Below are 15,972 nucleotides of genomic sequence, written 5' to 3' on the forward strand. Positions count from 1 at the left end.
GAAAGAGGGGGAGGCCTTCAACGAGATGGATTGACATGGTGGCTGCAATGATGGGCTCAAGTATAGCAGGGATTGTGGGGCTGGTGCAGGATCGGGCAGTGTTTCGTTCTGCTGTGCATGGGGTCGCTATGAGTCGGAAATGACTCAATGGCACTTAACAACAACAACAAACTGTAAAAGGATAAATCCCTGTCTGTTAAAACCATCTACTCAAGGCATTTTTGTTGTAGCAGCACTAGGTAACTGAAACAGCCAGCAATTTGTATTTTAATAAGCCTTTCAGATGATTCTGATACATCCTTAAGTTGCAGAAGCACTGGAATAGAACTATGTAGTATAGGAATGTTCTTTAACTTCCCTGATCCTCAATTCCATCATGTGTAAAATGGGAATACCATCATCTCCTTGTAGTTACGATGATTAGAGATAATTCATGGAGAATACCCACCATATGCTAGGTAAAAAATTAATGGTAGAAAGTATTGTTGCTTCAGTATTAATTCATCTTTGAGATATTTTTAGATAGCTTCTTAAGACAAATTATTAAAATTCCATGATACTGGATGAATTATTTTCTAATCTTTCCTAAATATAACATAAAATATACAAAATATAAAGTCATAGACAGTGTGCTAAATTCCACTTTTACACACCAGGAACTCCATTTAAAAACCCAAAAGACAAATGAAAAACTAAGGAAAAACATAACATTTGCACATTTTTAATTCAGTATGAAAGACACAATGCTATTTTCCCTAATGTATAAAGAATTTTTACAAATCAATAAGAAAAATACCAACTGTTGAATGGAAAAATATCAACCAAGGACATGAATTTAATTGTGTTGTTGTTATTGTTATGTGCCATCAAGTTGGACCTGACTCATAGCAACCCCTCCTTGGATTTCCAAGGCAGTATCACTATGGAAGTAGATTGCCCAACCTTATTTCCGAGGAGTGGCTAGTGGGTTTGAACTGCCTTCTGGTTAGCAGTCAAATGCCTTAGGCACTATGCTACCAGAGCTCCTGAATTTAATTGTATCCCCCCAAAATATATGTTGAGTATTAACCCCTGATTCCACTCAGAGGCACCCGAGAAGAAAGGTCTGGTGATGTGCTTCTGAAAAATCAGCCATTGAAAACCCAACGCAGTTGTACTCTGATACACATGCTGTCATCATGTGTCAGAGTCTACTTGATGTCAACTGGTATAGAAAGAAAAAAAGCAAATAAAATGATGAAATCATGTTGTACTAGAACATAACTAATAAATTTAGTAAGAAATAATTCCTGCAAAATGAATTATATCAATCCTTCATGTCTTCTATCCCATAGGCACCACCCTAGTTCAGGATCTTGCAGCTCCTACTTGACCCACTGCAGCATCTTGCCTACTCTGGTACTCAAGACCATCTGTGAGCCCTGCCTTTCTCCCATGAAGCCTCACTGATGTCAGCACTAGAAGGACAGGGATGGGTGTTTATGATGGTCACTGCTATCTCCTCAGAGCCTAGTCATGCCTGGCATATCAAAGGTACTCAATAAATATTTGTCAAATGAATAGCTAAAATGAATGACTAAAGAGAGTGGCTACCTCTAGCAAATAGGACTGAGGGAAAGGGGAGGGAGACTTTGATTTTCCACATGTCTACTGTGGGGAATTTTTGTTACTGTGACAATTATTTTTACTATAGCACAAAACCAAGAATGAAGAAGCAAAGTAGCCAAGATGAAGGGAAACTTGCAGGCCTCATCCCAAGACCTGAAGAGGAATAGATCCCAGAGGGGTCTGTGGGTGGGTGGCCAAGGATGGGGAAAACCGTGGAATGCACCACATAACACTCCAGCATGCGAAACAGGAACTGCATTGCAGGCTGAAGTCATTACTTAGAGACAACTGAAACAGATGCCTATTGTAAAGTTAGTTTTGGGATTCTTGCGAATTATTGTTAAATACGTTATCAAAAGCCTTAGGAAAATACATGTCAAGAATTAAAAAAATAGATACTCAAAAAAGTCCCAATTGTGGCTAACTGGCAAGATTACACATTGAACATGTTCAGCAAATATTCAAAACCCTGCTATGTGCCAGCCAAGGCTGTAAAAGAACTCTCAGGGTGTTGGTAAGGGGGGAAATGGTGACTCAGATGAGGAAGACAAATGAGGCAAATAATCAGCATAAATTACTTCCAACTAGACACCAGGTGGGCCCCACATACCCTTCACGTAGCTTTTACATCCAAGGACATTTGCTTTGGTGACTGTTATAAATTGAATTGTGTCTATAAAGATATGTTGAAGTCTTAACTCCTGGTGCCTATGAATGTGAGTTTGTTTGGAGATAGAGTCTTTAGAGATCTTACGAGTTAAACATGAGTTCAAATTGGATGAGGGGGAGTCTTAATCTAATCAGAGTGGTGTTCTATAAAAGAGAAGAAGAGACACAGAAAGACAGAGGGAAGATGCCATGTGAAGATGCATCTACATGCTGAAGAAATGCCTGGGGCTACGAGAAGCTGGAAGAAACAGGAAAGATCTTTGCCCAGAGACTTCAGAGAGAGCATGTGCCTGTGGACTCCTTGAATTTGGGTTTCCAGATTCCAGAATCATGAGATAACAACTTTCTGTTCTTCCAAAAAAAAAAAAAAAAAAAATTCACTGCCATTGAGTTGACTCTGATTCATAGTGACCCCCACTGGGCTTCCAAGGCAGTAAATCTTTACAGAAGTAGATTACCTGGTCTTCCTTCTGCAGAGTGGCTGGTGGGTTTGAACCACCAACCTTCTGGTTAGCAGTCAAATGCCTTAGACACTACACCACCAGAGCTCCTTATTTTCTGTTCTTATAAACCACTAATTTGGGACTGACGTTCCTGATGGGACAAGCTGTGCCTGGCCTCCGGGAAGAGGACTATGTGTGATCTGTGGACCCCAACTTTCCAGCTGTCAGGAACTGACTGGGTAAGGCAGCAGATCAGAGGGCTTGGTCATACAAAGGAGACAAATGACCCTACAGGCCCTGGTTGGCTGTATTTCAGGTAGCTTGTGAAGGTCTCCCCTGTTGTAGTGGGTTTTAAGACCAAGTTTCTAGGGTTTAATCCTGCTCCTCTCACTAGCAGAGTGTCCTTGGGGAAGTCACATGACTCCCTGGGCCCAGTTCCCTCACCTGAATACAGGGACAGCAGTCTGTATCCATTTCACAGCCTGTTGCAGAGTGGAATGAGTTAGTATGGGCAGAGAGTTGGACACAGTCTGGCACAAAGTCTGTGCTCAGCAAGTACTAGTGGGTGCCAGTGCTGCTGTTATTGGAGGGCCTCGGAAGGGATCTAGGTAACCCCAGCCAAGCTCTCATATCCCCAGTGAGCAGGTAGGTGTGAATAGGCAACAACATAGAGGTTCCCAGAATGCAAACAGAAACAAGACACTGGGTTTCTACAAAGGATCTTTATGCCTAAGAATTACTGAAGTTCTCTGAATGGGGAAGCAGGGATGGAAATAGATGGAGACCAATGGACACGTTCTACTCAGACATTCAGATGGTTATGGGGGTGTTTTATCACGAGTCAGGAATGAACTAAAAAGAAGGACCAAGGTGGAGGAAGGGTACTGGTCAAGAGCATTTGCTCAGGGATGGGTGCAAATATGTTATGTTTTAGCATCTTTATTGACAATCTAAAAATGAAGCTGCTTATGGCCCTCTGAGGCCCAGCCACAGAGAAGCCCAGCCAAGGGGAAGCCTCTGATTCTATTCCCACTGGAGGATGTATAAGCAAGTACAAGGTAATGCATTTGTATACACATAATACAAACTATTTAAATAAAAGGAAGAACTCTGAGCCATTAGTGATGTCCCAGGAAAGGCCCTGGGGATGTTGTCACATATGGCTCCATGGAAAGATTTATCCATGAGTTGTTTACAAAGGGTGATAGAACTCTGAGCCCCAACAAGGACATGAGGAGAGAAGACAGTGTCTGGCTGGAGGCCACTGCATGTGTACTCCTAGAACATGCTAACTAGCCCTGTACCCATGCCTTTCATCTTGTGTCAAATATAAGAATACCTGTCAGTTAGCATAAATTTGCAGAGCTCATTTTCCCACCAGGCTACATAGAAAGGAAACATGAAGGAGTATGAGATCAGTGGGAACACACTGATGGGACTACAAAGGCCCAGTAGGTGATGATATTATATGCCTCCTGAAGAGACACCAAGGAGCCTGAATCTCCCTAGGCATGTTCCTGGGACCTCTGCTGGGCTCAAATAGCTGATCTGGAGAGGTATGGAACCTGCCATGGGGAGACCCTATATTCCTTGCTGAAGGCCAGGTTTTGTGGCCAACATCTGGTGTAGGACAAAAGATTGGTGGTAAAAAGGGCACTTTTTCAGTTCTGCCTATGTCCTCACCCAGTGAGTAGATGTTAAGTATCTACTACACATCCCAAGTTTGATGGGTACTGGGAGGACAAAAGACTTGAGGCTTCAGGTGGATCCTGGGGCCTGAAGGAGTTTGGGAGGAGGAGGAAGATGGAGAAGGACAGAAGTAGGGAGTAGGAGAGGGAAGAGGAAGGAATGGATCCAAAACAGCCTCAGATGGAATGGACCACTGACTTCATGGCACTGCTGGCCCAGACTAAGACACAGGGCAGAGAGTAAAGGGTTACTGCTCAAATCTGGTAGATCATTTATGTATTGAACCTGCAGGATGAGAGTGATGAAATACTTACAGTTCTCTGCCATTTCCTGACATTTTAAAGCCACCAAATGGAGCCTGTGCATAGATGGCATTGTAGCAGTTGATCCTAAGGAAAGAATTAAAATGTTCATAATTTCCTGGAGGAGATCCAACTGGGCATTCAATGGAGACCAGCTAGAAGGCACTTGATGCAGAATGTTGCCTAATAGATGATCTTTTCTAAAAGTTTCAATAATTCAAACACAGTGTGCCTTCAACTTCTACATTCACATCCTTCCTACAGAAACTAATGTTTGAATATATTTAAGTACAAAGCTTTTCATTGGGGTAAGAAGGGAATGGGTGGTGGTTGTGGGGTGTAGAAATGATGGTATAGGAGAATAAGAATTAGCTTTGAAATTAAACAGACTTGACCTCAAAGTTCTCCTCCTTCTTGGTTGTATGACTCTGGGATTGTTATTTAACCTCTTGGAGCCTAAATCTATTCATCTTTAAAACTGGGATAATAATATGTAATCTGCAGAATACTGGTGAAACAGAGACTGTTACCTGTAGTTTATATATGAGCATGCATTGCTTTTGCAATCAGCATCAAGACTAAAGCTAGAAGAGGTGAAGTTTAAGAACAGTACAGCATGGTGGTCAAAAGTGTGACCCCATTCAAATAATTGATTACTTGGTGTCTTCATTTCTTTGTCTGTAAAATGGAGCTCATAATGATACCTATCTCAGAAGGAAGGAGCTCTGGTGGCGCAGTGCCTAAGGCATTTGATTGCTAACCAGAAGGCTGGCAGTTCAAACCCACCAGCCACTCTGTGGAAGGAAGGCCAGGCAATCTACTTCCGTAAAGATTTACCACTTTGGAAGCCCAAAGGGGGTTGTTATGAGTCAGAATCAGTTCGATGGCAGTGTGTTTGGTTTTTTTATTTTATCTCAGAAGTGGTCATAAGGACTGAGCAAAGCACTAGAATAGTGCTTGGCCCTTAATATGTGATTATAAACCAAAACCCAAAACCCACTGCTATTGAGTCAATTCCAACTCATAGTGACCCCCATTGGGTTTCCAAGGAGGTAAATCTTTAAGGAAGTAGATTGCCTCATCTTCCTCCCGTGCAGCAGCTGGTGGATTTGAACTGCTGACCTTCTGGTTAACAGCCAGGTGCCTTATCCACTATACCACCAGAGCGCCTATGTGATTTACAAGCTGTCTGTTAATAAAGGAGTCATGAAGCTAGCAATAAGCAATGTGGGAAAGCTGATACACCCACAAATCAACTCACCAGACAGTCCCAGATTCTAATGCAGAAGCCAGCTTCAGGGCCTTGTCCAGGTTCTTTGTGAACACAGCTGCTGTGAGTCCATATTCAGTGCTATTTGCTCTTTTTATCACTTCTTCAATGTTTTTGAACTTCAGTATTGGCTGCACTGGTCCAAAAATCTATAATTAATGCAAGAATGGCAGTGAAAGGCATGTTCAAAGGGGAAATTTATGCCCTGAGCAGGTATTTCCTTAGTTTTGTCCCTTTTTGTATACCCAAAACACACACACACAAAAACAACATCTAGAGGAGAAAGAATTTCCAAAGGTCTTTTTAGTAAAATGACTGTTGACATTTGAAGGAAAGGATTAAAATGAAACAAAAACAAAACAGGTATATGTAGAGTATGAGATCTCTTACTGTCACAGGTCCCTGGTCTTGGAGTAATCTGTACATGTCAGGGTGCACAGAATACACATAATATATACAATCTTTGGAAATTTTTATTGGGAGGTTATTGGGTTATTGCATCCCTGGGTGATGCAAACAGTTAGTGCTTATCTACTAGACAAAAGATTGGTGGTTTAAATCCACCCAGTTGTGTCACAGAAGAAAGGCCTGGTGATCAGCTTCCCTAAAGATTACAGCCAAGAAACCTCTACAGAGCAGTTCTTCTCTGTTACACACGAGGTTGCCATGAGTTGGAATCAACTTGACTGCAATGAGTTTGATTTCAGTTTATTGGGAAGGGTACCTACAGGCACAGCTGTGAGACTCAGTGTCTGGACCTCTTTATGTTGGGTTTTTAACCAGTGAAGACACCCTAAAATGTTCTAGAATTAACTACCAAGAGAGGGATGAGACACTGTTCATTCCAGCCTTCCCCACAGCAAAGAAAAAGAAAAGAGAAAGCTAATGGATAAACATTTAAAGATAATTTTGAATGAAGCTTATAATTGATTCAATGTCTGGCAATACTATAGCCCCTCAGGCCTCTGTACAGCCTAATGACATACTTTTCCCGGTTCCTTAGGAACTCTGTGTCACAGGAATGTTTAAAGAGCTGAGCTACATGCCATCATGATACAGTTAGTAACCCATAAAGTCCTCAGGGAGAAAGTCTATAAAGTCCCTACACCAGGAAGCCCTTGGCAGTGATTCAGTCTGTCATGAGTCTCAAAGGCCACTTCCAGTGTCTAACCACCCAGAACAAAGCTCTCGCCGTCCATTAATGCTGTGCAGGAACCACTATGCATCTGGTTTAGCAGTAAAATTGAAAGACAAAGTTAGATTTATACTCTTATGGAGGTCTCCCTAATTTCCATCCTTTTAAGGATGCCTGTGATGGAAAGGAGCTCTGGTAGCACAGTGGTTAAAGCATTTGACTGCTAACCAAAAGGTTGGTGGTTCAAACCCACCAACTCATCCAAGGGAAAAAGATGAGGCAGCCTGCTTCTGTAAAGATTTACAGCTTTGGAAACCTATTGGGGCAATTCTATTCTGTCCTAAAGGGTGGCTGTGAGTTGCAATTGACTCAATGTTAGTGGAGTGTTAGTGGGTAATGGAAAAGAGTCTCTGGGTGATGCAAACAGTTAATACACTTGGCTGCTAACCAAAATGTTGGAGGTTCACCCAGAGGCACCTTGGAAGAAAGGTTTGGAGATCTGCTTCTGAAAAATCAGCCACTGAAAATCCTATGGAGCACAGTTCTACTATGACACACATGGAGTCACCAGGAGTTGGAAGTGATTTGATGGCAATTGCTTTAACCAGTTTATTATAGAAAATGTCAATGAGACTTCTGCCGGTGATTCATTCTTTAAATTAACACTTGTTGTTTAAGTTTGGTTTGGGAGAATGAAAGCAGGTTTGGGCCCTGATTCCAAGTCTTGAATCCTGACAGAATTCACAGGTGGTCACAGCCCTCCTTAACAGGTTGTATGACTAACTCAGGGATGTATTCAGAAGACACAAAAGGGACTATTGCTTCCCAGAGACAATGAGCAATGTGTGAAAACAAGTACAAGGGGCTTTGACAGACTCCGTACCGCCATATAGTTTTCAGGGTTCAGCAGGGGTGGGGGTGGGGGGCAAGATGGCTTCCCTAAGCCTCTGAAAGGAAATGGTAAAAGTCTCAAGGAAAAAGAAAATCTTTCTATCATGAAGAGTTTGGGGTGCTTGGACCCTAGAGAAGAACTCCTATTTGAAAGCTCCAGTTCCAGCTTGGCCCACTGTTCCCACAGCCAGTAGCTTTTGCTGAAGCCCCTATGTACCTCCTCCTTGGCAATCCGCATGTTGTCAGTCACTTCTGAGAAGACAGTGGGTTTGATGAAGAGCCCCCTGTCTTCCATGGCTGAGCCCCCACATTCCAGCTTGGCACCTTCCTTCTTCCCACTCTCGATCAGATCTAGGATTTTATCAAACTGCTTTTGATCAATCTGCAAAACATAAACAGGAAGTAGAACCCAGGCTTCCTTCAGGATGCCAGCTGCCATTTTATATTTTCAAAGGCCTTCAAAATTGTCAGCTGCCCTACCCCTGACAGTCATAATCCATGTAACAAGCATCCCTTGTATGCAAATATCTTTCTGATGCACAAATCCAAGGCTCTTTGGAGCAAGGAAAAGATAAGGAAATATACTATTCTCATCCTCTTGAGGTTTATTCATACGTCTGATGGCCCTTCCTCCTGTTAATCCAGTCTGTGAGTAAAATGAGGTCTAAACTGATCACATTCTCTCCTTTCCCAATTCTTTGCCTTCAGCTAGGGTTGCCAGATTTAGCAAATATAAATGCAGGATGATGCATTACATTTTAATATCAGATGAACCACAAACGATTTGTTAGCATAAGCATGTCCCAAGCAATACTTGGGACATACTTATACTAAAAATGTATTTGCTGTTTATCTGACATTTGAATCTGAGAGTCCTGTATTTTATTTGGCACCCCTGTGCCCTGCCCACCTGGCACCATGGATCAAGGTAACTGTTACTGGAATTGTCTGTTCTTGGTAGAGAGGGGAAGCGACTAGGAAAGCTGATCACCTTACTCAACACCTTCTAGCAGCAGAGTGGAGTGGGCCTAAAGTAAGCCAGAGGGGCTGCTCCTTGCTTAGTGGGACATGAGCTCATGAGAAAGACTCTACCTTTTCTACCTGTCTCAGGGTCTCTCTGATTGGAGTTTGCCCTGTATCATTGGTCTGGCACCTGGCTGGTGGACATAGTACCTAAGCAGTTGTTGAAAGGACATCCCTTTGGGAGCCTCTGTTCAAAGGAAGAGAGACTCTTTCTGACATTCCCTCCCTCCACCGACCCTCCCAAACTCCATGGGAACCCTATTCTTTACCATGACCATATTAATAGTCCCCTCTTCTTTGGCTGGGGACCTCTGGTGGCATAGTGCCTAAGGCATTTGACTACTAACCAGAAGGTGGCAGTTCAGACCCACCAGCCTGCTTGGAAGGACGTTTGGGCGATCTACTTCTGTAGTGATACCACCTCAGAAACCCAACTCACTATGAGTTGGATCTGACACGACGGCAGTGAGTTTGGTTTGGTTTTTACTCTTCTTTGGCTGAGAGAGACAGAGCTTGGATAGGTTCACTGTAGCCAAGACTTTGGCTACTTTCACTGTAGCCAAAACTCCATGGCACATTTGGATGATTGATTTCCCCTGAGGAGTGCTTACCCAGTCATCTCAAAGAATATGGATTCAGTTTAAAAATACTGAGCTGGATCTCTACCTCATACCTTACATCAAGAAAAATTTCAGGTAGAGCAAAGATGTAACTGTGAAAAATGAAACCATAGCATTTTCAAGTTCTCTCCCGTAGGAGAATGTGTCTGCAAACTTGAAGTGTTGGTGGCCTTTCCATGACTCAAAATGCAGAAGCAAAAAAAGAAAAGTTTGATACAGTAGAGTATGAAAAATTAAAAAGGGGGGGGCGGTAAATACATCAGGAGCAAGACCACAGGGCAACACAACAAACTAAGAAACAAAAGATTGACAAAACTCTACCATAGAAATCAGGAGCTCTGGTGGCGTAGTGCCTAAGGCATTTGACTACTAACCAGAAGGTTAGTGGTTCAAACCCACAAGCCACTCCTTGGAAAGATCAGGCAATCTATTTCCATAGTGATACTACCTCAGAAACCCAAGGAGGGGTGACTGTGAGTTGGATCTCACTCAATGGCAGTTTTTTTTTTTTTTTTGGTTTTATCATAGAAATCTGCAGTTTGAACCCACCAGCTGCTCCACAGAAGAAAGATGAGGCAGTCTGCTTCCATAGAGATTTACAGCTTTGGAAACCCTATGGGGCAGTTCTACTCTGTCCTATAGGATTGGAATGAGTCAGAATCAACTTGATGGCAGTGGGTTTGGTTTAGTTTTTTTTTTAGTCATAAAAATAGACCTAATCTCTGTAGCACATACCTAGACATAGGTTTCTAGAATTGACAAGAAAAACTACCAACAATACATGCAAAGGAAATACACGGTCATAGAAAAGGAAATGCAAATGGCTTTTCAACCTATGATAAGATGTTCCACCTTACTCATTATAAGATATCAATGCATATTAAAATTAAACAAGATACCATTGTTAACTATCGGACAGGCAAAAATCTAAAAGGTGAACAACGTATTCTACTGGAAAGCCTGGAGAAATAGACAAGCTAAGACATCGTTGGAGGAATGGACAGTGGTTTATTCTTGGAGGAAGGTAGTGTATGGAAATCACAACGGTATTCCCAGTCAGCAATCCCACTTTGGAGACTTGGTCCTGGGAATTTTCCCTGTACATGTGCAACATCATGTACTCGCTGCAGCATGGTGTATGGCAGCACACACCCACAGATCCTCAGGAGATGATTGCTTAAATTAATTATGGCAGATTCATACATCAACTCCTATGGACATGTAACAAAGAATGAGGAAGGTTCCTATGGTCTGGTATAGAAAGGTCTTCCAGTTTCTTGTTAAGGGACAAAAACAAGGTGTAAAATAATTTAGATATCATAGTATGTTTTGTCTAAAGATAATGGAATAAATAAGAGTACATAGTCATATTTGCTTTTATACACATAAAGATACTCTAGAAGGAGACTTGAGAAACTAAGAACATGAGCTTTCCAGGGGAGTCAGTAAGAACCAGTGTATGCGATGGGGGGTGAGAAGGAGCCTTTTTATTATACTCTTTGTTACACATTTTTTTTTTTTAATTCAAGTGGATGTACTTTCACTCAATGATGATAATAATAATAATAATAAAACAACTGTAACAGATCCAGTAATATCCCTAGACTGTCTCTACTTTTCCCTGGGTAAACCAAGTCTTAGGTTAAAAGTTCCAGGTGTTTCTGAACTGCCTCCTCCTCCCTGGAGGCGGAAGAGTTTGAGAGCCTCCATCAAACTACAGGTGACATGTCCCGGGTGGCTGCTGACCACATCTCCTCTGTATGACCAAGCCACAGCGTCCATCTGTTCTTCCGGCAGTGCTAGGCCTCCAGTGGAAACCCTACACATCTTAACTAAACTCTCCCTGGGGAGTCCATATGAACATATTGTTTAAATCTAGGACTCCTCCATTAAGTTTCAGCTGGTGTCTTCTGTGCAGGAAGAGGAAGCTGCCAGGACGTGAGATGACATGGCAGGGCACAGCCCCAGAAACCAAGAAATACAGCCCCCTAGGGACTGAACCCAAAGGCTTTGCTCTCGGCTGGACCGGGTGAATGCCAGACTCTGCACCGGCCAGGTGGTTTGCATAATATTTATGTGCCTTGTTGCTCAGTTGCCAAATAAACCTGAATAACTTCAGAGTGTTCCAGAGAGTAGCTCGCCTCTAGTGGACATGGATCTAGGTCAGTTAGCTGTTTTACAGGCATGAGACAGAGAGGGCTATTTAGACAGCTGTAAGTCCTCCAGAGCAAAATCTTATTACTGTAGTTGAAAAAGTACTTTGGAGGGAAAGAAATCCAACAGTGTCCTAAAATAATATTCTGAGGTTAGATGGCTTAAGTGAGCTTTCACAAGGACTTTCAGCAGCAGCATCAAAAGTACTGATGAAATCAACACCCATTCTGCTTGGCTCAGCTCTTTGGGAAGAGATTTGTATATCTGGCTTCAAAATTCAAGACTGAAGCTTTGGAAAGAGACTTGCAAATAATGACGGAGGAAGAAGATTTCCTTAGTTCAGGGATTGGCTTGCATATTTCCCACCAATTCCAGATTAGCCTTAAAATCACAGTGGATTTGATAATGACTTGTGGTCATGTTTGTATTTGGATCTGAAATTTGACCATGGCCACTGGATTTGGAGCGGGGTTGGGGTAGGCAGTGACTGGGCTGAGGCATGTTGGCCACAGTGGAGGTATTCCTCCACAGGGCCACGTGGCATCAGAGACACAGGGCATGGAGGCTGGGGAAAGGGGTAGTATTGCAGCCAGAAATGCAACCCTCTTCCCTGTGGTTCTCCACTCTCCACCAGCCCCAGCATCCCCACAAGATAGTTAAGCAAGGCCTATAGATGTGACCAGAAGTCATGTACAGTCACTCATTACTACCTAGATGAGGGAACTTCAGGCATATTTATGTGCTCACCTTTTAAAAAATAAAACCTACCCTGTATTGACTGTCTAGTAAGTGCCATAAAACTCTCATAATATTCACCTATTATTCCTAACTTCCAGATGAGGAAACTGAGGCTTAGGAAAATTTGAGGACTTTCACAAAGATACAGAGCCATCTCTGCAGCCAGAGCCATGGCTTCCCATGCAAACAGAGGCAGTGGGCGAGAGGCAAGCTCTCTCCAAGGACTCATGGACACGTGAGTTGGAACTCCACGGTTGGGCAGAACTTTGGCAAAAAGCAAAGTGGGTTGCTGTCACGCTCCATTTCAATAATGCATGGGATGGTCAGGCTGCCCTCTTTTAAATATTTATCCATCTGCTTCACTTCATTATTAGCAAGAAAGTGATACAGGATGTGCCTTTTTAAAGAGGTGATTAAGCCTGGTGGTTATGATTATTTTCATCCTGCCCCTGGCTCTCCAAACCAGGCTTCAAGAGACATGTTTCTACTGTCCAGAGATGCATTCCAGACCTCTATATCCAGGGTCCTTTAGTTTCAAAGTAGCCTTTCCCATAATGTACATGGGGTCCAGGGCCTCTAGGTAGAGACCCTGCCTGTACTCTGTGACTTTTCAGCCACATGGGACTTGTTGACCTCAAGCCAAGGTCCTCTTTTCCTGGTGAAAGAGGGTTTTGACCAGTCTTCTTCAGGGAGGCCATCCAGGTAAGTCACGCTCTACCTGAGGCTCTCTCCTAGAGGTGGGGGTAGGCCAGAAGAAGGTGGGGGTTGGGGGAGACATTGAGAGAGCAGGAGGGTGAAGACAGATGGTGCTATGGATGAGGGGGTCCTTTCTCTCAAGAGCCTGTTCTCTGAACATCTATTGTAGAGAGCTGAGAGCCTCCTTGCACCCAGTCTCATTTCATTAAGGCCACAGAGACCTGAGGGACTGCATCCTCAATGGGAGTCTAAACCAAGCCTCAGTGGCAGGGCAAGTCAGTGCTATAGAATCACAGTATACTAGGCTGCAGGGGCAGAGGGGCTGCCCTGCTGAACCCCCAGCCAGGCACCTCAGGGTCAGAACCATCAGTTGGTTACCTGGGGCCCTTGCTCAGTCTTGGCATCAAAGGGGTCTCCAACGGGCCTCTTCTTGGTGTACTCCACGCTGCGCCGGACAAACTCAGCATAAATCTGCTCCTCCACGAAGACTCTGGATGCCGCTGTGCAGCACTGGCCCTGGTTAAAGAACACGCCCTGATGGGCACACTCCACGGCCAAGTCCACTGCAGGTGGGAGGAAGTGGTGAGTTGTTAAAGCAGGACTGGTGGCAGTTGCAACTCTAATTGCCCACAAAAGAAAACCAAAACCAAACAAACTGCCATTGAGTCCATTCCAACTCATGGTGATCCTATGGGACAGAAGAACTGTCCCATTAGGGTTTTAAGACTGTAAATCTTTATGGAAGAAGACTCCTTCATCTTTCTCCCATGGAAAAGCTGGTAGGTTTGAACCACTGACCTTTTGGTTAGTAGCTGAATGCCTTAACCACTGAGCCACCAGAGTTCCATCATGAAAGAAAGCTAGCCCTCAAATGGCTCCATTTCAGAGATTAATTTTGTTCTTAGTACTTCATAAATAGAATGGAAGAGGATCTTCAGATCAACAAAGTTTGGGCTTAAATCCCTGCAGGACTTGCCAATATCTTTAATGTGCTAAGGAGCACACAATATTGTACCATTGACCATTGTCAATTGCCCACTCCCCTTTTCTGGAGAACTAATGCAGTGGTGGTTCAGTGGTGGAATTCTAGCCTTCCATGTAGGGGACCCAGATTTGAGTCTTGGGCAATGTACTTCATGCACAGCCACCACTCATCTATCAGTGGAGGCCTGTGTGTTACTATGATGCTGAACAGGTTATAGTGGATATTTCAGACTAAAACAGATTAGGAGGAAAGGACTGGTTGATCTACTTCCAAAACATTAGCCAATGAATGCCCTATGGAGCACAATGGTCCAAACCCACTGTGCACTGGGTCACCATGAGTTGGAGCCAACTAACAACAAAAATGTTCTATAGAATAAACTTTACAAGTATTGATGCAGGCCAATTGGACAACTTTTCAAGGAGCCAAAAATTTCCCATCTTGAGTAAAAAAAAGGACATACTAATAACATAACATCATGTGTGACTTAGAAGGGTTTTTAAAAATAAAAGCACTTATATGGCTGAACAGAGGTGAATATGGATTATAGAGCAAACATTTAATCAAAAGCAGTTGCTAAAATCAAGATAAAGCCAAAAACCAAACTCACTGCCTTCGAGTCGATTCCAACTCATAATGACCTTCACTGGGTTTCCAAGGCGATAAATCTTTATGGAAGCAGACTGCCTCATCTTTTTTCTGCAGAGCAGTTGGTTTAAACCACCAACTTTTTGGTTAGCAGTCAAATGCCTTATCCACTGCGCCACCAGAGCTCCTAACTATACCACCAGAGCTCCTTACTACACCACCCGAACTCCTTAAAATCAAGATTGTTGTTGTTGTTAGAAGGGTGCTATTAAGTAAGACTGGTGAGGATATGCTGAATGGGTAAGAATGGTAAGTGGATGTCAATTACACTATAGAGGGGCTACTAGTGCTCGATCAATGGCTGATTTTTCAGCCCTCCTTCATGCCTTCACCACTCCCTCACCCCAGCCATTGCTTGCTTGAGAAATGCAGCTTCCATTTGCATAAAGCAAAGGCAAGAACCCCCACAGCAAGGTATGTGTGCGATGTCATAGCAGCAGGAAAGCATTCATATGTTCTTGCCCCCTCTTGCACTTCCTACATCTTCTACAGCATGGTACCAACTTAAACTGCCCTTCCTCCAAGAGAACTAATTCATTTCCTGCATGCTGCTGGGAGCAGGGGTGGTGGCTGCAGTGGTGGGGAATGGTAGTGTTGCAGTTGATATCATGCCTGGGATGCCACTTATGTCAGGATTTAATTTTGTACATAGGCACTGCCCAGATAAGGAGTAGAATGGCACTAGAGTGTGTGTTTATGGCTTCTGGTGAAACCAGTCCCAAAAAGAAGTCCTGTGTTTGACCTGCAGTTTTCTTCACTGGCAGGAAAAGTGAAGATCTGAGGGACAGATGTGGCACCCAGACATTGTGGACCAAGAACACAAAACAGGGGTCCTGGCTCCCAACTTCAAATGTGGGTCACAATGGAGGAACACCCAGAATGACTCCATGTGGCTCCAGAAACCATTAGCAATACTAATGATGCTTCTGCAAAGGAGCACTAACTCAGGCAAGAAATGGAAAATCGATTCTCACTCCCACCTTCCCTTTCTCATATCCTGTCTTCCTTCTCCAGTGCTTGTTTCCTCTCTTAGTATACTTTCTCATTCAGAGCCAGCTTTAAGGAAAGGAACTGATATCAGTCATTTATACTTTAGTGAGA

General features: G+C 43.3%; 1 protein-coding gene across 1 annotated transcript in view; it reads right to left on the reverse strand.

Moving 5' to 3' along the window:
• ALDH1A3 (aldehyde dehydrogenase 1 family member A3) overlaps positions 1 to 15,972 on the reverse strand; it is a 48,012-nt gene that overhangs the window by 5,583 nt on the left and 26,457 nt on the right. Inside the window, exons 9-12 of the mRNA XM_007959937.2 lie at positions 13,617 to 13,801; positions 8,225 to 8,389; positions 5,973 to 6,130; positions 4,724 to 4,798 (exon numbers count right to left, since the gene is read on the reverse strand). Coding sequence (XP_007958128.1) covers positions 4,724 to 4,798; positions 5,973 to 6,130; positions 8,225 to 8,389; positions 13,617 to 13,801 — 583 coding nt within the window. The remainder of the gene's footprint in view (positions 1 to 4,723; positions 4,799 to 5,972; positions 6,131 to 8,224; positions 8,390 to 13,616; positions 13,802 to 15,972) is intronic.

This window comes from Orycteropus afer, unplaced genomic scaffold (genome assembly GCF_000298275.1).
Source record: "Orycteropus afer afer isolate SDZICR_OR568_19922 unplaced genomic scaffold, OryAfe1.0 scaffold00019, whole genome shotgun sequence".
NCBI lineage: Eukaryota > Metazoa > Chordata > Mammalia > Tubulidentata > Orycteropodidae > Orycteropus > Orycteropus afer.